The sequence below is a fragment of the Natrix helvetica genome (assembly GCF_964273705.1).
Source record: "Natrix helvetica genome assembly, chromosome: 4".
Lineage (NCBI taxonomy): Eukaryota > Metazoa > Chordata > Lepidosauria > Squamata > Natricidae > Natrix > Natrix helvetica.
The window spans coordinates 52,519,612-52,546,593 of record NC_138550.1 but is presented as its reverse complement, the minus strand read 5'-3'; the positions used below and the strand labels follow the sequence as shown (position 1 = coordinate 52,546,593).

At 39.1% G+C, this 26,982-nt stretch overlaps 1 protein-coding gene across 4 annotated transcripts in view; it reads right to left on the bottom strand.

Annotated features, from left to right (window-relative positions):
• Nucleotides 1-5,294: 5,294 nt before the first annotated feature.
• HUNK (hormonally up-regulated Neu-associated kinase) overlaps nucleotides 5,295-26,982 on the bottom strand; it is an 87,085-nt gene continuing 65,397 nt past the window's right edge. For 2 of the 4 annotated variants that reach the window (XM_081951293.1, XM_081951290.1), the window contains exons 6-10: nucleotides 23,158-23,287; nucleotides 17,790-17,958; nucleotides 13,926-14,006; nucleotides 8,830-8,998; nucleotides 5,295-7,709 (exon numbers count right to left, since the gene is read on the bottom strand). In XM_081951293.1, the coding sequence (XP_081807419.1) occupies nucleotides 7,045-7,709; nucleotides 8,830-8,998; nucleotides 13,926-14,006; nucleotides 17,790-17,958; nucleotides 23,158-23,287 (1,214 nt within the window). In that variant the 3' untranslated portion in view covers nucleotides 5,295-7,044. The remainder of the gene's footprint in view (nucleotides 7,710-8,829; nucleotides 8,999-13,925; nucleotides 14,007-17,789; nucleotides 17,959-23,157; nucleotides 23,288-26,982) is intronic. The other 2 variants (XM_081951291.1, XM_081951292.1) reach the window with 2 other exon arrangements.

Sequence of the window (26,982 nt, the reverse complement as noted above, 5' to 3'; positions counted from 1 at the left end):
CAAACAATTCATAATGACCAGTCTGGTTTTATACAGGGGAGACAAATGAAAAGTAATGTAAGGCAAATCATCAATATAATGGAATATTCGGGAAAGTATAACCAACTCCCGGCAGTGCTTTTATTCTTAGATGCGGAGAAAGCATTCGATCAAGTCAATTGGCAATTTTTAATAAAAATATTACAAAAGATGCAGTTCGGAGAGCATTTCATGCAATCTATCAAAGCAATATACCAGAAACAGACAGCACAAATTATAGTTAACGGAGGCTTAACAGAATCTTTTAAAATTGAAAAAGGAACAAGACAGGGGTATCCCTTGTCTCCATTATTGTTTATTTTAACCCCGGAATTGTTATTGAACAGAATACATGGGTCTGACAAATTACAAGGAATTAAGATTAGGCATTACGAATACAGAGTAAGAGCATTTGCGGATGACTTGGTTGTAACTTTAACCCAGCCGGGGGAATCAGTTACAAGTTTAATGAATATAATTAATCAATATGGTCAAGTATCTGGGTTCAAAGTAAATCTAGGGAAGACAAAGATAATAGTTAAAAATATGACTATGAACCAAAAAGAAGAATTAGAAAGAGTAACAGGATGTAAGATAGTAAAAAAGGTTAAATATTTAGGAATTTATATTACAACTTCAAATGGGAAATTATATAAGTACAATTATGAACCATTATGGCATAAAATACAGTTAGAAATGAATAAATGGAAAAAAATTACAATTGACTTTGTTGGGAAGGATAGCAGCAGTTAAAATGAATGTTTTGCCCAAGTTTCTAGTCCTCTTTCAAATGATACCAATACTTAAAAAAGACGCAAATTTGGAAGAATGGCAGAAAGGTATTAACAACTTTGTTTGGGCAGGGAAGAAACTGAGAATAAAACTTAAAACAATGCAAGATATACACGAAAGAGGAGGCTTAAAAATGCCCAACTTAAAATTATACTATGAAGCAGCAGTTTTAACAACAATTAGCGATTGGATTAACCTAACAGAGGATAGAATATTGAATATTGAGGGTTATGATCTGGTATATGGTTGGCATGCTTATCTAATATATGACAAGAAGGTGGACAAGATTTTTAAAAGTCATATTTTAAGGAATGCTTTATTGCATGTCTGGAAAAAATATCAATATAGGTTAAATGACAAGATACCTATGTGGGGGGTGCCCAGACACACTATGGAGAACATAAGTATAGAACAAAAACAAGATGTAACTACATATGCAGAACTTCTTAGTATGGATAGAGATGTACCACAGTTAAAATCTTTGAATATACTGAGAGGAAAGGGTAATTCAAACCTGGTTTCAGTACGGTCAGTTACAGGCTAGATGGAAAAAAGACCAGAAATCTGGTATCATCCAAAATGAGGATAATTTGATAAAACAAATTAGGGACCAGGGTCAAATGCACATAAAAAGGAAGTATAATGTATTGATGGAAATAGACTCAGAAACAGAATTAGTTAAAGATTGTATGATAAAATGGGCACAAAATTTTGAAGAACCAATAATGATGGAAACATGGGAAGAGATTTGGGTAAAAAATGTAAAATTTACACAAGCTCAGAACTTGAGAGAGAATTTTTACAAGATGCTGTACAGATGGCATTTAGATCCAAAAAGGCTAGCCTGTATGCATCCGAATCTACAATCTAAATGTTGGAGATGTGATTGTGTTAGTGCCACGTATTACCATATTTGGTGGACTTGTAAAAAAGTTAAAGCATTTTGGATAAAAATATGGTGGGTTATTCAAAATATTTTGAAAAAGGGGATAAAGTTGACGCCCCAGTTGTTCCTGTTAAATATAGTTTCAGATTGTACTGTTATAGAGACTAATTTGATTTTGAACCTAACGACGGCAGCAAGATTGTTGGTGGCGCAGTATTGGAAGAAGGAAGAGTTTCCCACTATCCAAGAATGGACGTTAAAAGTAGTAAACTTAGCAGAGATGGCCAAAATCTCAGCATATCTGAAGGACCATTCAGCTGAGAAGTACAAGCTGGACTGGAGAAGATGGATTGACTATATTCAAAACAAATACCGGACTAAAAAATGTCAGTTAGCTTATGAATGAAGGCATAAGGAATGCTACAATTTATTTAAAGCTAGTTTAATAAAGGGGGAGTTAAAACACAAGAATAGTAACATGTTAAAATTAGCTAGTTTGTGTTAGCGTATGGTTGTTAAATGTTTATACCCTGTATTTTGCTCTGGGAGGTTGGGGGGAGGGAGGGAGGGAAGAGGGGTAGGGATGGGGGAAGAGGGAAGGGTAAGGGGGGTAATAATTGTAAAACTTATTAAAAATTTTAATAAAAAATTCCCTAGGTTCAGGGGATTGCGGTGCCAGTCAGTGTCTGGCAGGGCTGGGTGCCCTGTGCCCCAAAGGGGTCTCCCCTAGCCTCAGATGGGTGGGCAGGTGAAAGGGGGGTGACAGGGAGCTGCGCCCCCTGCCTGAGCCCCTTGGGGAGCCCGGGGATGTCCCCCTGGTCTCTTCCAGAACAGGAAGCCTGCAGGGGGAGCGAGATCTGCAAGGGGAAGGGCTGATGGTGGCCCTGAACCTTCTTGCAGAGGCCCTGGTAATTCGAACCTCCTTCCCAGAGGTTCCCTTGCTATGGGGACTGGGGGTGCCTTTCTTGGTGGGGGACCTCCCTCTGGGGACTGGGGGAACCCACCTGGAGGTCCCCTTGCCTGGATCTGAATCCCCTGGGGATCTAGGCCCGGCACCCCTGCTCCTCGCCGCCTCCGCCATAATGCTCACGGTTACTGTACCACCTCCTCTCTCCCTGCCGGCCTCTTCTCTCTCTTCTCTCTGTATGGCTTGATCCTCCAAGCCACACGCTCCTCCAAGGATTGGCGCCGCTCTGTGCCTCGATTGCCGGCTCACTGCTGATTCCGGGCCCTCCCCGGATTGTCGGCAGAGTTAAGGCCTCCTCTTGTAGCCTCTTCCGGCTACAGCGGTGTCTTCTGAGCGCTCTCAGCTTCCGTAGGAGGTCACGCGCTCTCCCATGTGCTCCAAGATGGCGGGGAATCCAAAATGGCTACCGATCTGCGACCCGATCTCCTCAGAGGCTCGGGAACATTGGAGGAAGGCCCTGGCCAGTTCCTTGATCGCTGGCGCCTTGCGGAGTTCTCCTGGAGGTGCTGTAGTCGTCCCCGTGGACCTTGTGGCACAGCAGCTACTTCCCCCTTTACGCGGACGTCCGGCCGCTTGGGAGTTGCGCTGGTACGCAGCAAGGCTTGCCTGCCAGCAGCGCTGAGCACCGGTGGAAAGAGGAGCAGATCCGAAGGTAAAACGAAAAAGTTAAAGATCTAGGGAAAAAAACCTAGAAGAACTAGAAAAAAGAAAAAAAAACGTTGTCTTCGAAGTGAGGGAGAGTCAGGTAAAAGCACTCCTTCTGGGCTGAAGGCTGAGGTTAATCTGGGAGGTCAGAGGAGGTACGGACGTGTGGCCTCAATATTTACCTCAGCCTCCAGGGCAAAAGGGCTGTGACAATACCCATATGTGACTCCTCCCACGCCTCACTTCGGAGACTGAAGTACATTTTAATTTAATAGATGTATATATTTAAAATCCCATCCTTGTGTGTGCATGAAATGTAAAAATACATAAAATACGCATGTATAAAATCCCATTTACATTTAACGGGCATTCGCTTTTAAAAGACAACTCTTCCCTGATTAGTCCACTAAACTGAAAATTTACTGCATTCACAGTCAGGCAGTGTCTATCTGACAGGGCTGAGTTCATTCAAAATACACAGATTTTCTAGAGGCTTATAATTGGTCAGCCCCCTTACTCAGGGAAATCCAGGGAGCCATGCCTGCATCTCTACTAACCAGAATCCACTGTGCAACCTGTCTCTACTAAATGCTGAAGTTGTTGGGTTTAGAGGGCATTGCTTAGATCGATAGAAGGCAGGCAACTGATCTGAAAAGGAAAAAAGAATGTTTCCTTTCCCAACTACAGGTAAATTTAGCCTTAGAAGAAGGTGGCTTTGCAGTGGGGTGGGTGGGTTAGCTCACCTTTTTGCAGGAGGTGAGAAAAGGTCAGTGACAGATTATTTCAGAGTTGGAAGAACATCTTAAGTCTTTCTATTAGTGCATTGTTTAATATAATACAGTGATAAAAAATATCAGTGGCTAATAGATGTAATTGTGATTATTAAGAATAGTTTTAGTTGCCACATTTTAAAAAAATGATGTTACATTAAGAAAAAATATAGAAACAAGCATATAGTCATAAAGAGGCCACAGCAATTTTTGAAGTTGAGATAACAATATTTCCACTTTCCACCGTAATATGTACACCTTCCATATTAGTGGCCATCTTAATCACAACAGACTATGGCTGCTACACATAGTAAGCTGATTGTTTAAAGTGGCTAACTTTGTGATAAAGAATCCATTTCAACACACTCGATTTATTGAAAGTTTAATAGCATGAATTAAATTGAACTGCAGGAGTCAGAACTGGAACTTTAAAAATAGCTGACTTTCCAGGAGAAGCTGACTCAAAGTGATCATATTGCCAAAAGATCATGAATGGGCCTATGAGTGCTGCTATAAACCAGATGAATAAATCCCTTTATATTAGAGCTGAAAGTACAACTGAAGTTAGTTATGAAATAGTAGACAATAGGAGTTAATGAAAATATTATATATAACTTTTTTGCCATTGTAACCCCCAGAATGAATTCTGATATATAATTTTTAGATTTTGTCATAGAGCTCTGCTGTATCATCAGGCACCCATTATAATAGAATATAATTACGTTAGTAAACAAGTCTACTATTACTATATATTCCATTATAACTATACATGGTTTTCACCAACTGTATAACTCAAATGCTTTTAGCATCATGTTGTTTGTGTGTTTGTGATTGGGAGAAGACTTTCAGCTAATTATTGCTCACTCCAAGCAAACACATAGGTGAAGACAGAATTCCGATTCATTTTCTGTTTCCAATTTCCCACCTGCTCCATGTCCTTCAGCTACCAGTCCTCTATGAAGTACAGGTCTTACCTCTTTCTTCATGAGAAACGGGTTTAAGGTTTTAGGACTCTCCTCCCCAAGTCCATGCACTTGTCCACAAGGAACTGATTGTCTAGCAGCTTGCACAATGTTCCTTACAGTAGAAAATAGTTGAATGGGAAAATTGATTTTTGAAATTAGTAACAAATGCATGAGAAAGCCTCAAATTCCTTCTGCTCCCCATTGTGTGAGGTCAGTTATCGGTGAATTAAAACACAACCAAAAGCAGTGAAGTGTGGTTTATTGAGAACATAAGCAAATAAATAAAACCGTAGACTGCGTGTGGACACAAAAAGTGGAATGTAAGTGTATTCATTGGGGGAAAATATTCTGATGCTCAGAAAATTTGCCAATCAGGGACAAAGTTAAGCTTACATTTTTCTCAACTGCTACCTTGTTCTTTATAGGGAATTTTCTCCATATGGACAAACATCTAATCATCGAAGTTACCCTTTGTGGCCAGTAGTATACTTCCAAAAGTACAGGCATCATCATTAATTGGCTGTTTAAGAAAGCTGATCCCAGCAACTGGGCTTGCTGCTGGATACAGTGCTATCCTACAGCTAATTATGGAGATCTTCCTGTAGAAGGGAATGTCTTTTTACTCCTGGATGAAAGTAATACCACCTTTGAAATAAATGAATAAATGAGCCAGAGTGCTCATCCATATAAGAACAGCATCACTGACTTAAAAGAAGTACTATGACTTTAAATGCTTGTCCAGTCTTGAAGCTAAATGAGCTGTTTTCTCCAGGAAGCTGTTGGCTTTTCTTAACATGTCAGAAAGTATCAAGTATCAAAATAAATACTTAGTTCTGATTTGTCTTCTAAGATATTAACATCCCCATATTGTGCATGCTAAAAAAAAGAGGGAAAGCACACATTATTAGTAATAACCTGTTGTTCTGCGAGGCTAATTTTATTATGATCAACAATTCAGCCAAATATTTGCACAAAAGAAGCCTATTTTTTATGTTGACATTTTTTTTACTGTGAAATAAAAAGAACTGTAAAATACAGAAGATCTTTACTTTTCAAAAATGTTAATCCTTCTAGTTTATGATACTGTTGATTTTTTAGAATATTCAGCTAAATGTCCAATTATTACTTTTGTAAATGGCTAGCTGATCTGTTCATGGTTCACATCCTCTTAATACAGTGCAAAGTCTTCCAGCAATACTTTCAAGTATATTCAACACTGTTTTACTAAAACGGAGATTATATAGCTTTTCCATGGATAGTTTCACGGAAATAGTACAACTATACAAAAAGATAAGCCTTTTAAAAAGTATAGTCTAATGATGAAAATAAAATCTGAAAATAGATTTCCTTATTTTAAGATGATTGTATCTCTGTTTGGTAGCATAGCTTTGCAATTCAGCCTTATCTTTAGAAAAAATACATATTTTAAGTGATGCAATACTTAAGATACAGTAAAGATACAGAAAAAGGGTTTTTTTCTCTCTCTGTGTTTCATTCTGTCTAGCTTTTTGCTTTTATTCCAAGTTCTTTCTGCTATATTTCTTTTTCCTCCTGGATGTATCTAAGATGACAAATGTATCTGAGAAATAGGGGGAAAGATACATTTTTTTCTTTCTCTGTGTGATGTGTATAATGCTGGTGTCAGAAAAGCACAAGTTCAGAATCATAACTTCAGAAATAAAAGTAGCATTCTAACCAATTAATATTTCACCATTTAGTCAAGTTGTTAACCTGGAATGTTCTTGTTTACATATATTTATAGGTAATATAAGAATACAAGCAAACGCTACGTACATTAGATTATGTAGTTTTTAAAAAACACTTTACATCACTTGACATACTTATCTTTTTGTCAACTGCATGAGCAAATGCCACAATAGTCGGGCTTTTGATTATCTTATTAGATACAATAACAAACTGTACAGAAAAAAAACTGAATGTAAGTTTCAATGGGAGGGTCCCCAAAACCAGCACTAAATAATTTGAGGTTTTTAAAACGGCTCAGCACTGGCCATTTATAGGATCTGTGATACTGAATGAAATTTGCGTGGGGCTCATTTGTTGCAACTGAGGCATTCTTGCTTCCAGAGACTTTTCTGTGGGAGATCCCACTGACTGATTCCTTTTCCTCATCACCTGTCCAATGCCCATCATAGGGAATCGGCCTCTACTTTTCACACAATTAGGGCTCCCCAAAGGATTGGAGACATTCAGCTGTGTTGGAGAGACAGCTTCCTCTTTGAAAGAGCTGCTTTTTTCATCATAGGTAAATGAAAGTTGAGTGGGGTTCCCTGGACTTTTAGTGGGACTGGGAGAAGTGCCCCCAGGCTGGAAGAGGGGAGACAATGTTCTTTCACTGGAACTTCTTCGACCAAAATTTACAGGTGAGCTAAGCATTTGATACTGATGAGATGGAGAGACTTGGTCTATCTGATCCTCTCGATCACCAGTTTCAAAAGAATGCACAATGTTCAGAATCAAAGGAGAATCCAAATTCTGACTGCCAGGACTTGAAGGCTCTTGTTGAGGAGAATCTTGTCGTTTCCCAAGTCTTGGGGTTCTTGGAACTGGTTGCTGAATTTCAAGGTATTCCAGAGAGTAGGAGGTGACACAGCCCATCTTGCCTGTTGCTGCTTCATGGAAAGGATTCAAATTACTAGGAGAATCTATGATAAAATGCAGAAAGCATCAAATGAAAAACAACTAGGGGAGATTAGGTTTTTTTTAAAAAAACCCTCCCCTCACAGGATGCAAGCTTTAATTAAGTGAGAACGTGCTTAATAAGGGTGAGAAAAAAGCTTTATGTAAGGACTTGGGGCTGGGCAAAACCCAATTCCTAAATATGAAAATATACTACCATAACAAAAATGTAATTTACAATGTGCCACTACTCCTTTGTACAAACTTCTGACCCCCCCCCCCCAATGACAAGTGTGTAATTATTTTCGGACTGAGGACACACCTGAACTTTGTACGAAGTTCAAGTACTGTATTTTTCAGAGTATAAGGCGCTCTGGAGTGTAAGATGCACATTAGATTCTGGGGAGGAAAACAAGAAAAAAAATCTGCTCTGCCTACCAGCATCCATCGGTATTCATCTGGCTAGTCTCCTCCTACAGCCTGGTCAGCTTCAGCACATTATCGGTGCCTGTTTCAGCATGAGCAGCTGATTGGCAGTTGGATTGGCCTTCTGTAATACCGCCAATCAGCTGTTCCAGGCTGTGGGGATCGCCACAACGCATCGCATTTTTGGCCTCCACACGTTGTATTTTCGGCTTCTGCACACCCCTTTTTTAGACCTGTCCCAGACTGCAGGGATCACCATAGCACATCGCTGCTGATCGCCGTCTCCGCGCATCACATTTTTGGTCTCCACGCACACCGTTTTTGGCCACTGCATGTCGCATTTTCTGCTGGTTCCAGGTGGCGGGGATCGGTGGAGGCAGCGATCCCCATCACCTGGAACCGGCCGGAAATGTGATGTGCAGAGGCCAAAAACGAAGTGTGCGAAGGCTGAAAATGCGGCACAGGGAGGCTGAAAATGCAACATGGGAGGCAGCAATGTGCCAAAAATGCAATGCGCAGAGACCGAAAATGCCCAAAAGATGGAGGCCAGCGGGTGAGTGGGGCTTTGGCAACATTTGGTGACACACCGTATTTTTCACCCCTTTTTTGGGGGGGAGAGTGCATGTTATACTCCTAAAAGTACAGTAGTTACCCTTCAAATAGTAAAGCCCTATTAGTCTGGGAAATGCTACAACCAACAAAGATAACACTTTCACATACCTTTTTCAGGCAGTCCTCCATGACTTGCTCTTCGATCACTTAACAGAGACTTCATCTGCGTTGTAAGGCAGGAGGAAGGCTCTTTGTATGTTGGCGGACTTTTCTCAGATTTCTTCAGGAATGGATGAGAAAGGTCATCCTTTACGTCTTGTTCCTTGTTTTTTTTGTCCTTCAAAATTAAAGCAGACATAAAATTGGTTTGCCGGAGGCACTTCAGAATCTTTAAGAACTGTTTAAAAGCTTTATCCAGAGTTCGAAAAGTTGCAGATCAATGGAGATAAATATATCATATCTGCAATTTTCTTGATCACATCAAAATGATTTTAAGAACCTTTCAAAGCCTTATTTAGAAAGAACATTTTTCATTTGCAGGCGTTGACTGTATTTATTTTAAAACGCTTTAAAGTTATCTAAACTTTAGAAAAGAGGCCCACAACAACTGAGAGTGGCAAAATTTACAAAAACAATAATAAAACAGTAAAATTGTAACTAATTAGAACAGCAAGTAAATATACAGTACTTACTGAAGATCCTCTTAAAATTGTCTTTTAGATATATTTCTTTAAACCTCTTTTGTCCATTATTTTGGGAATTTAACTTTTACTGTACTAATGATACCATTTGATGCACAGTCTTCATGTGAAAATTATAGAAATTGAACTGTTTTTTTTAAAAAATAAATATATATACACTGTGATTTTAGAAATTTTTATTTAAATATGTATTTTGGGGAAAAAATTCTTGGGTTTGCTCATGAATTGTCCTGAGTAAATCAAAATCATAAACAAAAACATTTTTTATGAACCTCTTTCAGATTTTCCCCTTTTTTCAAGTTTGCCAAGAAAATTTGTTCATCGCATTTCTCAGCCAGTTTTCTGCTCATGCACCAGAGTGGAGAGGTGGCTTCCCACGGTCCCTTCCAACTCTTATTTGATTCTGTTCTGTTCTGTTGGGAAAACTCAAAGTGGAGCAAGTCCACTCCAGATCTAAGTAGATTGTTCTCCTACTTAATAGCTTTAATCATCAGGAAATTCTGCTTATATTTAGCCTTTTCATATCAATAATTTGGTACCTACACTACCTTTAGTTTCAACATAAGAGTCATCACCTCTTGCATGTGATACTCTTTTAAGTATTTGTAGATTGCTATTATGTCCTCTCTTTTTTTAACATCTGAAATGCACATGCACATATGGGCAGTATTTCTCAGCAAGGAAAATATTTTGAATGGAACAGTATTGACTATCCAATACTGCTCTGAATTGGTTGAGCCAGTGTATCTGCTACTGCAATGGAAACATAGGATCACATTATTAAGGAGTTGCTATTTTCTAGAAAAACCTATTTTCAAATGATTTCGGAAAGCTGCTGTGCAGAGAACAGATTTCAAAAATAATATTTAAAGTAGTCAATAGATCGTTTGATTTATTAACCATATTTTACAATGCACTCTTTGACAGCATTGCTTAGAGAGGGCTGCAAAGCACTATGAAAATGGTATTGCTATTGTGTACTTATATTCTTTATCTAGTTCATCCTCATGATCGCTTTGTGATAGGGGTCGATTCCTTTTGCATGTGGGAAAAGGAAGATAATGGCTCCCCCCAGAAAGTCCTTTAAGTTCCCCAGTGAGAACTACTAAAAAAGGGCTTTTCCTCTGCATTTTGTGCAGTTTTTTTATTTTATGGCAAGGTACTGCAGAACCCTACATGGTGCCTGCCTCCATCTCCATGGTAATACACAGATGCACTTTCAAGCGTCTCTTGTGTTCAGAATGGCTGTTCACAAATCACAACAGGATGTCTATAAATGCAAGTTAAAAGGACGTTTTGTGTGTAATGGTTGAATACTGAAATGTGTTTCTTTTCAGAATAAATGGAAGAGCCTTAGGACCCTAAAAGCCACTTGTTAGTGTGCACTAATAACACAATTGGCACTGAAGCAGGATATGACATGCAATGAAAACTTTCTTTCGGGAACAAGGATTCAATCCTTTTATGAGCAAAACGCTTTTTAAATTTTGTTGTGTTGTTCTATTCATTGTGATTTTTTTTTAAAATACCCAGGGCTGGGCTGTTATTTTTGTTTTGTTTTATGGCAGAGACAAGTATGTGCAGAAAAAAGTACAGCCACGATGTGTAATTGCTTGGGTGTTTAAATCAATTTTGGCAATTTCACAATATTATTAGGTCTATTGCAGCAATCTGGAATCTATTCTCTCTGCAAGTGCTGGGAGTTGCATTTTAATGGTAATAGCCAGATTAAGGTAGGAGAGAGAGAGCCTCTAGGAAAAGAGAAGCAGAATCTCCTAAATTCTTTTCCTCAGGAAGAATGAAGCAGAAAAAGAACTGCACTTCTGGATTGTTGCTAGAGAGAAACTATATTAGTTCCTAATTTATTCAGAAGTTTAGACTAACTTTTAAATAGCATATCATAATTTAAAATATATATTTTATCAATGAACTGATGTTTTCTATTTGCATCAATATAATTTAAAATGACACACAAACATTAAAAATGCTGGCTACTTACTCGTTATCTCCCATTGTTTCCATCAGTTGTCACTTTATTGCCCTCTCAACATTGTGTGTCACTGAATTGCTATTGGACTATTTTGGAATAAATGTCCTCCCTCCCATCAATTCTCCCCTTTTAAAACATTTTATGCCCTGTAAATCTTGATAATATCCACTATTTTGCATACACTGGAAGAAAAAGTGTTTACAAATATAGTGGATATTGATGATTCAAAGTACATGATATGATATTTTTGGGAGCAAAACATTTTATAAAGCTGATGCATTCAGCTTCTAAGGCTATCAATTCAAAACAGGTGGAGGTCCTCACGCTCCGAATCTGACCGAACACAGGTAAGAGCCTATTTGCGGACTTACCTTGTGGCAATAAGAACGGCCAAACGTAGACACTGTGCTGCTCTTATTGCGTCCGCGGATAACCGCCCTGCCGCCCTGTTTAGGGTGACTCGCTCCCTTTTATCGCAGGGGGCGCGGGAGACACCCTTACAGGGTAGAGCAGAGGAGTTTGGGGAATATCTTCAGGACAAAATCGATCAGATCCGGAGCGGGTGGACCTCCGTCAGTGGACCAGACGAGCCGCCAACAGCGAGTCTTGAGAGACCATTCTGGGAGGAGTTTGACTCTGTTGCCCCCGAGGATTTGGACAGGTTGCGTGGACGGCTGCGACCCACCACTTGTTTAACGGACCTGTGCCCCTCCTGGCTGGTACTGGCAGCCTGGGAGGTGACACGAGGCTGGCTCCTGGGCCTGGTGAGCGCCTCACTGGGTGAGGGATACTTACCAACCGCCTTGAAAGAGGCGGTGGTGAGACCCTTGCTCAAGAGGCCTTCGCTCGACCCAATGGAGCTAGCTAACTATCGTCCAGTCTCCAACCTCCCCTTCTTGGCGAAGGTTGTTGAGAATGTGGTGGCGCAGCAATTTCCACGACACCTAGACGAATCCGATTATCTAGACCCACGCCAGTCCGGCTTCCGACCCGGGCACAGCACTGAGACAGCCTTGGTCGCGTTGGTTGATGATCTCTGGAGGGCCAGAGATAGGGGTTGTTCCTCTATCCTGGTCCTATTAGACCTCTCGGCGGCTTTTGATACCATCGACCATGGTATCCTATTGCGCCGGTTGGAGGGGATGGGAGTCGGAGGCACCGTTTTGCGGTGGTTCGGCTCCTACCTCTCCGACCGGAAGCAATGTGTGTTGACAGGGGGGCAGAGGTCGTCCCTGAGGCCACTCACTTGTGGGGTGCCACAGGGGTCGGTCCTCTCGCCTCTTCTGTTCAACGCATATGTGAAGCCGCTGGGTGAGATCATCCGTGGTTTTGGGGTTGAGTACCATCTTTACGCTGATGATACTCAGCTGTATATTTCAACCCCAAACCACCCCAACGAGGCTGTCGAAGTGATGTCCCGGTGTTTGGAAGCCGTCGGGGTCTGGATGGGGGACAACAGACTCAAACTCAACCCCTCCAAGACCGAGTGGCTGTGGTTACCGGCACCTCGGTTCAGCCAGCTGACTCCATCGCTGGCCATAGGGGGCGAACAACTGTCCCCTGTGGAGCGGGCGCGCAATTTGGGCGTCCTCCTCGATGCCCGGCTGTCAATGGAGGACCATGTGGCAGCCGTGGCAAGGGGGGCGTTCCACCAGGTTCGCCTGGTGCGCCAATTGCGCCCCCTACTGGACCGGAGTGCCCTGCGCACGGTCACTCATGCGCTGGTGACGTCTCGCCTGGACTACTGCAATGCCCTCTACATGGGGCTTCCCTTGGGACGCATCCGGAGACTGCAGCTAGTTCAGAACGCAGCCGCGCGGGTTATTATGGGACGTACACGTTACTCCCACGTAACACCTCTCCTGCGCGAGCTGCACTGGCTACCTGTGGTCTTTCGGGTGCGTTTCAAGGTATTGATCACCATCTTTAAAGCGCTCCATGGCAGAGGACCTAGTTATCTGCAGGATCGCATCCTACCACATACGTCCCTGCGACCTATCCGCTCACACAGGGAGGGGCTCCTCCTGGTGCCGTCTGCTAGGCAATGCCAGCGGGCGACACCTAGGAGTAGATCCTTCTCTGTGATGGGCACAACCCTCTGGAATGACCTCCCCCCAGACATTCGAACTACCACCGACCTCCGTTCCTTCCGGCAAAAGTTAAAGACTCACCTATTTCAATCAGCTGGCCTGGCACTTTCTTAGTTTTACCTCCCAGGGATTTATTTTATTTTAGGGTTTGGGGTTTTAATTGTGATGTTTTTAGGTATTTATTTCTTAGTACAGCCTATCTCCCCCTCCAAATGTATTTTAAATGTAGCTTAATTATTATGATTGGTTTTATTGTATTGACTGTACACCGCCCCGAGTCCCTTTTTGGGAGAGGGGCGGTCTAAAAATCTAAGAAATAAATAAATAAATAAAAATAAAACAACTCTTACACAATCACTAAACATTTGGGAATAGATTTATGTTTGTATTCTTTGTTATATCAAAAGTCTATTGGTTTATAGTAATAACCAGTGGGAAGTGCAAATACTGTCTGGCTCCAAATGACTAAAATAAAAGATTTACCTCATAGGAATCCTTATTTGATTTGTATTTTTCTAACCGACACAATTGGCTAGTGCACATATTATCAGAAGCTTCAGTTTTCTAGAAAGATGGAAAAAGAAGACAAAATATGAACTGTAAATTAGGATATAACTTTAGGAAAGATATACTTAACTGTTTAATATGTATTACTTTCATTCTACGAAACACTTTGTTAAATTAGCCCAACAAATATTGGCTTTTTTTAAATTTAGAAATTGCTACAAATCAATAACTAAATATATTATATTATTAAATATATTAATTACTAATTATTAGTAATATATAACTATATATTACTATATAGTAACTATATTATTAAATATATTACTATATAATACATATTACTATATATTAAATATTTTACTATGAGTTGACACATAACATTTATTACTTTCCCATTCCTATAAACTAGACAATTAAATGCAATTAAACTGGAAAGCAAGTACAACATAGCACTTAAAAAACTTAGTTCAGACAATTTCTTTGATATGTAAATTAAAAAGCCTCAAAAGTTTCCCAATATGATTAATGGGAACTATCCCAAGGGCAGAGAGGTTATAATAAATTTCCTTATTAATGCTCTCATCTCACATTTCACAAAAAGAATAATCATGTGAGCCCAAATGACAGGCTAATGATGAAATGCACAAATTAATATTTATTTAATTTCAAAGAAGCAATGGTGGGATTTTAGATTTTGTAGAGAAAGGAAAAAATAAAAAAAAGTTTACATTATTCAAAGCAACAGAATTGAACATTTTAAAAACCATGTCGAAGGACATCTTATAGTCCTTTGTTTAGTTTTGACTGCATCAGAATTATTGTGGTTTCCAATAACATGGCCAACAGCTGAATGATTCACCCAGATTGTAGTGTGCAAGTCTGTGATATGCTATGTAATTTTCTATGTTCTTATCAAAATAGGTTCACTAAGCAGCTGAAGTTCATGATGTACCATATGTTGAAGATAAGATGTTCTTCACTTTATGCCAGTTTTTGATACATAAAATTTATTTCAGGAATTGGTGAGGATAGTTTGGCATGAAGTTTATGCAGAACAAAAGGGATATTTCTAAGGATTTTCTTCAGGAAGAAAAAAAACCTGTCAAAAATAAATCTAATAAATAAAAAGCCAATTCAAAGGCCAAGAAGTTGGCAGTATTTCTCCAATTAAATGACTAGATGAGGTTTTTAATCATTTTTGATAGACTAAAAAGGTATCCCCCATTAATAAAAAAATGCACTACAAAATGTGAATGACATGTATTTTTTTTTAAAAAGAACTTGGCTCTTGTACTTAATAGAATGTAGTATGTATTATATTGGAGAAAATTTTTGTCATTGCTATGCAATAACACCCACTTAAGAGCACATAATCAATCACATAGTAAGATATCTGCTCTAACACAGACATATATCATTTAAGAATAAAATATTGATAATGTTATTGATTTATTGCAATGGAAATGTATTCAAATGTAAGATATACAATGGATTGATTTTATTTTGTAGGACAATAGCCCTGAAAGATATGTACTATTTCTTTGTACTAAAATAAAATGAAGAGTTATAACAGAAATAAAAGCAAATGACAGTGGGAATTTGCACCCGTGACAGGATTTATTTAACTATTTGTTTTTATCAATGATGATAGTAATAATAAACCCAAGGATTAAAATGGCACATTGTCAGAGAAATAAACATGAAAAGAGAAGCAGAGAAGGAAGAAGAATTGGTCTGAAATATCCTGGAAGAGATCAAGACAGAAAGCATTTGCGATAGATGTACTGATATACTACAAAATGCTGCAAGGAAAATTCCAGCTACTGCAATTGCAACACAGTAAATCATATTTGTCATACTATGGAATTTCCCCAAAAATCACACAGAAAGGGAATGTAAAGAATGGAACAGATACTGTACCTGTACTGGTGATACTGGAGGGCAAATAAAAAAGATTTGTTGCATGAGGTCAGAAGTAAGAAGTGTTTTGTTTAAATGGATTAGACTATGGATAGCAAGGGCAAGCATCAGTCATGAACTGATCTATGATTATTATTTTACTTTCTTTTTTTGGTTTTAATTTTATTTTATTAAAAAAAATGCAAAACTCCAAAAATTAAAAAACAAACAAACAATACATTTAAAAAGTGCATTAAAGAATACACACACAAACACCTATAAAAATATCATCCCCCTAGTTGAATACTATCTAATATATTACTACAATATTAGTTTCCCATCCCTTTGTGAAATTAGCTCAAAACATTTTTAAACTACTAAATCTATTTGCAAATTATTAACAGAAATTATAGACGTTAAGTCGAGGACTAACTGTAAACATCCATACAATACATACTCTATGTGAGTGTAAAAAGCACTAAACTCATATCTGACTCCAAATAAATCACACCCAAGAACTCTTTCTAGGAGCCTAGGGAGGGCGGAAAAGGCTTTCCTCACCCCCGTGGGAGACCCTCCAGATGCCGAAAATGGCCTGTTTGCCGACTTCTGGACAGACCGGAAGGCCAGTTTTTCGCTCTCCCTGGGCTCCAGAGGCTTTCTAGGAGCCTGGGAGGGTGAAAACGGCCTTTCCCAACCCCCTAGAGGCCCTCCAGAGGCCAGAAACGGTCCATTTAATGGGAAGCCTCCTGAAGCCTCCGGAGAGCGAAAAACCGCCCATGTCCAAACCGGAAGTCCATTCTCGAACTTCTGATTTGCGCGTTGGGCGGTTTTTCGACATCCAGAGGCTTCAGGGAAGCCTCCTGAAACCTCCAGAGAGTGAAAAATGGCCTAACGTGCAAACTGGAAGTTCAGGAACGGACTTCTGGTTTGTGTGTTGGGAAGTTTTCTGCTCTCTGGAGACTTCAGGGAAGCCTCCAGAAGGCAAAAAACAGCTGAAAATCAGCTGGCGGAGGTGACAGGGCGATGCCTCACGTGCCCTCAGAAATGGCTCTGCGTGCCACCTGTGGCATACGTGCCATAGAGTCACCATCATGGACCTAAGTCATTTCTAGACAAATCAATAATTACATTAAAATAAACAGAATTTCAAAAGAAACACCTTTAGAATTGTACAAAATACATTTTTAAGAAAAAAATATTAAAATTATGGACAGCGATACTGTTCATCTAACATTTTTTGTATTACATAATTAAATTATTTTCGGTTCCAAAATTACAAAAAGCATTGTATACTGAGAAAAAATATCTGTGTTTTTCACAGTATAATAAGTTATTGATTAATTCATTGTGCTGTTCAAACCTATTTATTTCCTAACTGGATTAAATTGTTTGAAAATATACATGTAATAAGCAGGTAGAATCAAAGTGGTTCTATTTCAATTAAAGTTTACCCTGGTAGACTACAGCTTCACTTTTCCCTGTAACTTGAAAAAAACAAACTATTCCTTGCTAAGGTAAATTTCTTTGTTATAATAAGGAATAATGAAATGTTGGCAGAGTGGGACAGACCTGAGGAAAAAGGTTTTTATGTACAGAGAAAGCTTTCACAAGAGGCTTTGAAAGTAGGTTTTGCCCAAGGATATTCTTAATTATTCAAATGAGCTATGCTTCCCCCCCCCCCCCCCCCGATATTCCATTCCCTAATTTTCCTTCCAAGAGATGCTCAGCAATCTATGATCAGGGAAAATGTCCAATTTTAAAGACTGTTCGCTTAAAGTTCTTCATATTTTGAGGTGGTTCATGTTTTTTTTTCCTATTTTTGCAAAGTTGAAGAATTTCCTCATGCATACTGTACTTATTTCTTAGTATCTCCATTTTTGGTTACTGTTATTCTATTCAACCTTGTTAGGTTCAGCAATTATCCAAAATTATACTTACTTTTACACCTGCCGTATAGCGCTCTAGCTTCTTATTAAGAAGGATGTAGATGGCAAGCATGTGGCAAGCTCTGTTTGAAAGGATAGTGTTGATCACATCACTATTCTTATAGCCAAGCTTTTCTGTCATGTACAGCAGCACGCTCTGACTTACGTCTTGTAGATGAATTCTGCAAAAAAGATTAATTACAACTTATAATCGGTAATTTAATGGTCATTTGAAATTATGGTGGATCTCCCAAAAGCTACTTAGAAACCTGGCCCTGGCCTGGTATGGCCACTGCAATCCCCATGTTCATTCATCCACAGGGACATTGCAGTGCTCCCACCTATCTTCCTCTCTCCCCACTAGGTCCCTGCAAGCATTTCCCTCTTCCACTGCTTCCTACTGGCCTTATCCCCCTGCACATGGCCATGAGATAAAGCAATCTGTTCCTACACTCTGGAAGGCCTTAGAGCGTTTCAAACGAGGAGGAGGGTATTTGGCCTGGTGAGGTGGGAATCAGATCTAAGGTTTGGGGAAACCTATTGGCAGTAGGGAAAGGCCTGTGAGGATCCAAGGGGCAGGAAGGAGAAGATATGCAGGCCTGGGCGTGTGTTAGGTCTCCACAGGCCTCCCCCACTCCTGAGGTACCCCATGCTCAATTTAACAACGTGAACATTTGTTTAACAGTTCACTGAGAAGATTAAGGATGATGGGATTGTTAAGTAAAATGCTTCTCTTAACAGCAATTGTGAAATGCAACTGTAATGGGCAGGGTTCATTATGGTTGTATCTCAAGGACTACCTGTTGGTTATCTCCAAGGTTCTCAGGAGAAAGATGGCAACACTAAAGGCATTATTGAAAATCACCATGTTAGCTAATATGATTAAAAAATTTAATTGAGCTGATAATTGTGTCCAGGCTATGTTGAAAAGAGCAAGCTACAAATTGTTAATATGTTTTTAAAGAAAAATGTATACTTGAAATGTATCTATATGGTAGATATTCACAACCCAGTTTGGGGAGGGCTGTCCACATTTTAAAAGAATCATTATTTATTAGTGGGGAAATGGACCATTAATCATATAGTTCTCCTCATTTTCAAAGAAACATTGACTGACTGACGTTGGAACTATTAATCGTGTATATAATTTCCACTTCTATTGTAGAATTTTATGTGTACATGTTTCTGTGTTTTCTACTAGAGAATGGTGAAATAAAGCCAATGGGCACAGCCTTGGTCTCTACCTCAAGAAACACTTAAATAATAAAGAAGAGTAGTTAATTGCATGACAGGAAATGGAACAATTGATTAAACGGTCTTCTAAAATCTGGTGGCTTCTAGATACGGACTGACATTCTCTGAACTCCTAGTTAGCATTACCATCTGTCTAGGAATTCTTGAACTGCTAGTCCAGAGAGTACCCTTTGTGAAAGGCTAGAGCAGAGCTTTGGCTATACAGATAGTTGTAAACCAGGGGTGTCACACTCAAGGCCGGGAGGCTGGATCCGGCCCACGAGGTACTTAGATCCAGCCCGCGGGACCTCTGCCAGCTTTGGAAACAGTAAATGACCACCCTGCGGTGCCTTTGCCAGCAAAAACAAAGCTCAGAATGCCTGTGCATGGCCCTCCCATGCTCTGTTTTCACTGGAAGAGGGTTGCAGCATGCCATTTTCACTGGCAGAGCCCATTTTCACTGGCAGAGCGCTCAGGCTACCACAGGCACCCCCAATACGAGTGGTGTCAAGCTGGCCCCACTGGCATCAAACACAACCCTGATGTGGCCCTCAATGAAATTGAGTTTGACACCCCTATTGTAAATGAATACAATAAAACTCTTAAAACAGAGTCTTCAAAATATTGTCATAAGAGCATTTAATTAAGAAGTTTTCAATTCATTCAGATCACCATTCAGTGCTGGGTTCTTAAAAGTGTCCAGTTTCTGTTTCAGATTATTTTTGCAACATTATTCTCAATAGGTAATAGACAAGTCGCATGTGACTTCTATATAAATATATTCAAAGCAACCCCAACTAAAATGATTTTTTTTAAAAAAAACTTCAATATGAATAACAATTCAGTGGCAAAAAATTAAGAACTTCCTAAATTCTCCTATTAAAATTAAGCAAATTAAAAGTGCTTGACTTTTAATCAAGGACTAATCAAGGGCTAAATGTGTAAATTCTGATTACAAAAGATTTCTCATTTTATTACTACTGATTCCAATTATGCAAATATTGATGAACAATGTCCATTGTCATTGCAACATATGTCTGCATTTTATTTTGTCATAAATTGGTTTTTTTTGAAGCATACAACTAAAGATCAGTAATTATTTATTTTCAGAAGTGTGCTTATGATAACGTCTTATAAAAAGTTACGTGAAATTTGTTCATGAAAAAATAAATGCCACTGTTATTTTCTCTGTACTGATTTAAATTATTAGCAAAACTAATAAAGTTCCCCAAGCAGTAATTTACATTGGATTTATGCTTTCTTTTCTGCCAGTGACAGTATCCAACGTGGCTATAAAAATAAAAGATAACTGAAAACACAATATAATTGAATATTAAGTTAAAACTGATAGCATCTACCTAGACTCAGGTCAAAAGCCTGCTTAATTAAGGAAAAAACATTCCAACATTTTCTCTGTGGCGAGGATTTCCAAAGTCTGCAAAGAACCACTGTTCTGTTTTTCATAATCTCACCAAACGTGTTCTCGATGTTGGCCAAATTAAAACAAGGTTGCTGTTATAAGGGTCAATGTAATTGTTACATAGCCTGATGCCAAGCTATATAGGGTTGACAGTACTTTAAATTATATACAGAATCAGATAGATATTAACAAGAGAGGCCACTTGCTCACTATAACGAAGCGCTGCCAACCTTCTGGATGAGGCACTTGAATTAACAAACATTCCAAACATTTTTCAAATCTTCACATAAAGAATGTTACGTTAGTCCAGTGTTTCTCAAACTTGGCGACTTTAAGTCCTGTGGACTTCAACTCCCAGAATCCCCCAGCCAGCTATGCTGGCTGGGGAATTCTGGGAGTTGAAGTCCACAGGACTTAAAGTCGCCAAGTTTGAGAAACACTGCGTTAGTCCAAAGAGGAGCCAACCACCACATTTGCCTGATGACTGCTGCAAAACACTGTGGTAAAATCTGGTCAGTCATGTAATCACCCACTTAACAACTGGCTTGACTTATGACCTCGATTCTGGGCTCAAATACAATCATAAATTGAGGACTACCTGTACATATTACAGCACTTTCCTGCCCCCAATAAAGAAATACTGAAAAGTAACTGGAAATTATCTCTTGTAGGATTCAAGGAACTTTATTTTATAAAAGCAAGTTGTCATTGTTGCTTTAGATATGCAGAATAGAACTTTATTAAAAGTGGCAGGTTTCACAAATTCAACACTTCCCCACATCCTAAGGTTCCACAAAGTGAAAAATATCAGCAAAAGTAGCCCATTTGATATTACGTTAACTATATTTACTTCTGAGTAAGCATTTATATACTGTAATTGTAGGGTTGGTCTGAGAGGGCCCATTTTTTCTTATATCCAATAAATGGACAGTTTTACAGTATAACTTATCCAGCTCACAGATTCTGCCTGCAATTATGAAACACCCTTCCATTAGAGATTACCTGCCACTTACACCAGTGGTGGGATTCAAAATTTTTACTACCAGTTCTGTGAGTGTGGCTTGGTGGGCATGGCATGGCTTGGTGGGCGTGGCTTGGTGGGCATGGCATGGCTTGGTGGGCATGGCTTGGTGGGCATGGCAGGGGAAGGTTACTGCAAAATCCCCATTCCCTCCCAATCAGCTGGGACTCGGGAGGCAGAGAATAGATGGAGGCGGGGCCAGTCAAAGGTTGTATTTATCGGTTTTCTGAACTACACAAAATTTCTGCTACCGGTTCTCCAGAACTGCTCAGAACCAGCTGAATACTACCTCTGATTTACACTGACTCATCAGTTTCAATTTAAAATCTAGTTAGACAAACTTTTAAATTTTACTACGCCCCAAGAAGTATTTCAGGATTATTATTTTTTTGTTTCACTTTATTGTTTGTATGCTTGATTTGAATAAAAAAGCTGACATAAATTCTTTTTAAAAATACAATTTAAAAATACATAATTCTCAGAACCAATTCCCATGTATGACTTCATAAAATGTGACTTTGACGACAAATTATGCTCTGCCCATTCAATGCCCTGCTTGAAACACTGCAATTTTTCTAACTTGAAAATTGTAACAAACAAATGTTGGATCACATTTGGGATATTGATGTGATATTTAAAATGCACATATGATCCATCCGTGTAACATTCTAAGCAAGTTTCTACCTTTTTCCACTTTCAAGGGAGGACTTTTTCCTTAAAAATGTGTGATATCTTCAGTGCTTTAGAGATCTGGTAGCAGAACAGTAATGCTCGGATAATGATTTATCTCATTTTCTGCCATACAAATCAGTCATTTTTTCCCCTTGCAGTTCATTTACTGTACTATATTTTGTTCATTCTTGCTGCCTAGCAGCAGCCAGGCAGCCGAACATAAATGTAATGTTTGTATCCATCATATAAAAGCTAAACTAGATGTTTAGAAAGGTACCAGCCTCCCTGCTGTATTAATATCCACCCATGTGTTACATAACCGTCATTACCATAGTAACTAGCATTTCACAACTATTAAGGGTTTTTATCCTAAAAAAAACCTCTTTATTTAGGTTGGGAAGGCTTAACTTCCACAGCAAGCTGTGAAAAAGCAATATGGCAAGCCTAAGAATGCATCAGTGCTTTTGGAATTAATCTGAGCAATCCTAAATCAGAACACAGAATAATCATCATTGCACCATACTTTGCCCTCTTCCTAAGGAACCCATGAAGACTGAGCAGAATGAAATCCAAGAGTAGGAAGCAGCAAAGCAGTCAAGTTGAAGGAGAGTGAAGAAACTGAGAAGTCTCCAAGTCAAATCTCCCTGAAGTTATCAACCCAGAAGATTGTCTAACCAAGGAATTATGCTCTCTGCATTTACATTTTTTCTTTTAAATGCTGAGATAATAGTAGGAGAGCATTTTGATTACTTGAGCAACTTAGCTGAAAAATGTATTATTTTCTAACTTTGTTCTTTACCACTATGATTTCCCCCCAGATAATTTTCAAGCTTGGAAATACCAAAGGAATTAAGAAGTGAGTGCAGAAGCATGTGGTTATCATGAGGTCTTAGACCACTTCTGAATTGTTGCAGAGAAATTAAGAAAGAAACTCAACCTCCAATCCAGCTTTCTGATCAGAGGCACCTCAATGTCTTCAGTGGAATTTTATCATGTTGGCAGAATACCGAGCACATTCTGTCTTTTGTGCATTACCTGTTTGGATACGTGACATTATTCAATGGTTTCCCATTCTCACTAAGCCAACGATTTGCTAATGCTTGTTGGATGTTTGGTCTCTTTGCAGGATCTGGTTCTAGCAGAATTTTTAAGAAGTTTACAGCTGCTGCAAAGACATTGGGGAAAAAAGGGAGAGGGAAGTGTTATTTTCTTTGTAACTATATTTATTATTTTGAAGCCAAATAAGGTATTAAGGTATTTTAGAATTATAGTTTTTCTCTCAACATCTGAAATACAATATACTCGCTGCATTAAAATACATTTACACATTAAAAGAGTAAGCTGGTAAACTAAGGAAGTCCCTTATGGTATACAGTACTGAAAAAGATAACTTCAGTAGTTAAGAAAATAACCCCTCCACAAACAAGATAGATAATTCAATCTTTATAAACAGTTGTATTTTAAATAACAGTTTTGACCAACTTTGAATTATAAATTGAAATGTCTATATTCCAGACTGTATTACACAATGATTACTTTTAGTCACGTTTTCTTGAATACTTCAAAGTGGCTAAATTTACACTCAATTTTAATTCATGGTTTATAAAAGATGGCACCAGATTGACTCAATACATCAAAGCAAAATCAAACCAATAACTTTATTGCTTAGTGTAACATTCAAGTCTTGCATCTTAGTGTAGTTAATAAATAATGCTAGGGCAAAATTTGCCGTATCAGTGCCTAATTATCCACTTTTTATGCTAAGTTTTTAAATATAGATTTAAATCTGAAATACTAAATTCTATATTTTAATAAATAAGATTGTAAGAATATCATTATGATTGACAGTGACAGTCCTTTTGACTTAATTGCATTGATGTTGTTTGAGAGGCAGTGAAACTAATATTTTATTTAAATATAGTGTCCCATTTACGTGTGAAGCAACTAAATATATCAGCTAAACCTTCTTTAGTCACATGGGAATTGTCTTCTACACAAAGAAAAGGAACTTACAAATTAAAAAAAACTAATTGTTCAGCATCAGGACAAATATATGCTTTCAACTATTTAGTGATTCCAGCGTTGATCAGTATAGATTAGGGTTGTCAAACTTCCAGCCCAGAGGCTGGTTGTGTCAGGTGCTGGCCACGCCCACACCCAGTTTAGCAAAGGGGGAAAAAGTCCCGATAAGTCACGTGACGCCACTGTGATGATGTGAATTTGATACTCCTGATATATATCAACCATGGATGATTGCAATGAATTATGGTTTAATAATAATTTAAATAAATAGTCAGCAATAAATTAGTGCGGCACTGCACTTGGCATTTCGACTTCATGTAACTTTCTGGTAAAAGAATCACCACTTGCAATTGTGTGAGTGGCCCATCTGGTCCATTATCCGATGACTAGAGAAAACATCTGAAATCTGTGGTATAATAGTACTGGTAAATGCTTGGAAAACATTCTAACAATATTCTGGCCTTAAGAATACCAATCCAACTAAAAGAAACAGAACTGTATATATATCTGCATTTCACATGTCTGAATAAGGTGCAGAATTTGTGTTTTCTATCTGTGTCACATGGCATCAAATTTGTCTTTAAAAGGATATCATTCATAAGCAGATTATCACCTATCATCTCACAACTATACAAAGGGATTCGCTTAATCACTATCCTAGCAAACAATGATGTCAAAGGTTTTCCACATGAAATCAGGAAAAGGAAGTATGTGCTCATGTTCCACAATACATCAATGACAAGGAAGAGAAAGGATGCTGTCAAATAAATCAGGATTAGATACTATCTGGGCAATATTACATCTGTTTTGAACATCCTGCAGCAATCATTATTTCTGCTGACCTGGATATTATATGGTCTATTGCCTTGTTCCCCAACCCCCGGGCCGTGGACCGGTGCCGGTCCGTGGATCAATTGGCACCGGGCCGCGCGGCCGCGCACGTGCCTAGAGTACGCCACGCACTAATTTCTAACTGCCGCGCAGCGCCAGCGTCGCGTATTTGGTGTGGACACGCACACACGGTCTCCAGCCAGCTCCAGCTAAACGCAGTTCATTGCCGCCTGACTTGTGTGACTTCAGGATTCTCCTTAATCAGTGTAGGTCAAAAATAAAAAAGGGAAAGGGGCACTTCAAAACAAGCCCAGGGATCTGCAAAATTGGCTCTTAAGACTGGTGGACTTCAACTCCCAGAATTCTGAGAATTGAAGTCCACCAAGGGCATCAATCACTCTCAGAATTCTGGGAGTTGAAGTCCACAAGTCTTCAAGCTGTCAGGTTTGAAGACCCTGGGTTTTTTTTTTCCTAAAGGGTTAGGGGTGCAAAGGGTCTTGCAACTTGACAGCTTTAAGACTTGCACACTTCAATGCCAGAGTTCCTGAGCAAACATTTTGGTTGCTAAGCAGGAGCGTTGTTAAGTGATACTGACATTATATAACACTGGAACCATCTTGTTGCAAAGAAACAAGCTCAGGGTTCTCATTGATTTGGCATTCTAGTGAGTTAAATAAAATAAATCACTTTATATTCATTTTTTGGTGTAGCTGTATTTTATTTTGAAGGCATGTTTAAATACAATTAAATTAAAATTATTAAATCAAAACAAGCGGGCCACGGAAAAATTATCAAACATTTACCGGTCCGCAGCGATAAAAAGGTTGGGGAGCACTGGTCTATGTCACATATGATACACAGGAATATTTGCATAAAGAATTTGCAAATAATCATTTTTAAATTTGTGGGTATTTGGTGTATGGGAATTTAAACATTTTTTTCTGATGCTGTTCCACCAATAAAACATCAGAGCTTTCAACCAGAATCCACAACAGCACTTTATTACCCATACCAACATTATGATACAAAGAAGTTAAGCAAAAGCTATCCTTCTCAAGTTGCACAGATGGTAGCTTGATCACAGCTACAATCTCGAGAGAAACAGGTGGGGCTGAACTTATACTGGCAGTCCGTAATCAAACGACCTGGAGCTTACAGGCCTTATAAATCACGTATAGTCCTATGTTAGACAACATTGAGCAACTTCCTAGCACCGTGATGGTGAACCTATGGCATGCGTGCGACAGGTGGCACACGGAGCCATATTTGCCGGCACATGAGCTGTCAGTTCCAGCATGCGCATTTTCGGCCTTCTGGAGGGCCGGGGCAGGCTGTTTTCACCCTCTCCCAGGCTTCAGGAATGCCTCTGGAGCCTGGGAGGTGAAAACTCCCCCCTGCATGTGGGGGAATCATGAGCGCATGCACGAGGGGGTGTATGTCATGCACACATGCACAGGTGAGGGGCGCATTGCATTGTGGGTGTGGGCACGTGTGCACGCACGATAGCACGTGCACACACAATTTTGGCACACTTTTACAAAAAGGTTCACCATCACTATTCTAACATATGGCAACTAAAGCACTTATAAATTTACCTTCATAATCCATGGCTAAGTTTGTCATACAGGAAGAATAAAGTCATAAACTGGACATTAAGCAGAAAAGAACAATAGCTTGTTAACAAGGACCTTTTCCTCTCTTCCTCATCCTTTTCTCAGGAACTACATACCTCACAGCATATAAAAGTTATTCCTTCAACTAAAACTTGAATATTATGTTGCTGCCTTATTTTCCCTTCCCCTTCTACCCTCTTTTTCTCAAAATATAGGACTATGCATTTCCTCACTCATGATTTATAGAGTCTTTTAGTACCACACAGCCATTGTTGTGACTATAAATCTTGTCTTAATTACTGTTATATCAAGCCAGCGATAGTTGGATGACTCCTAAGATGCTAAAAATCCCTGGGGAGAATTTTAATACTGATCTAACTTTTTAATACCCCTT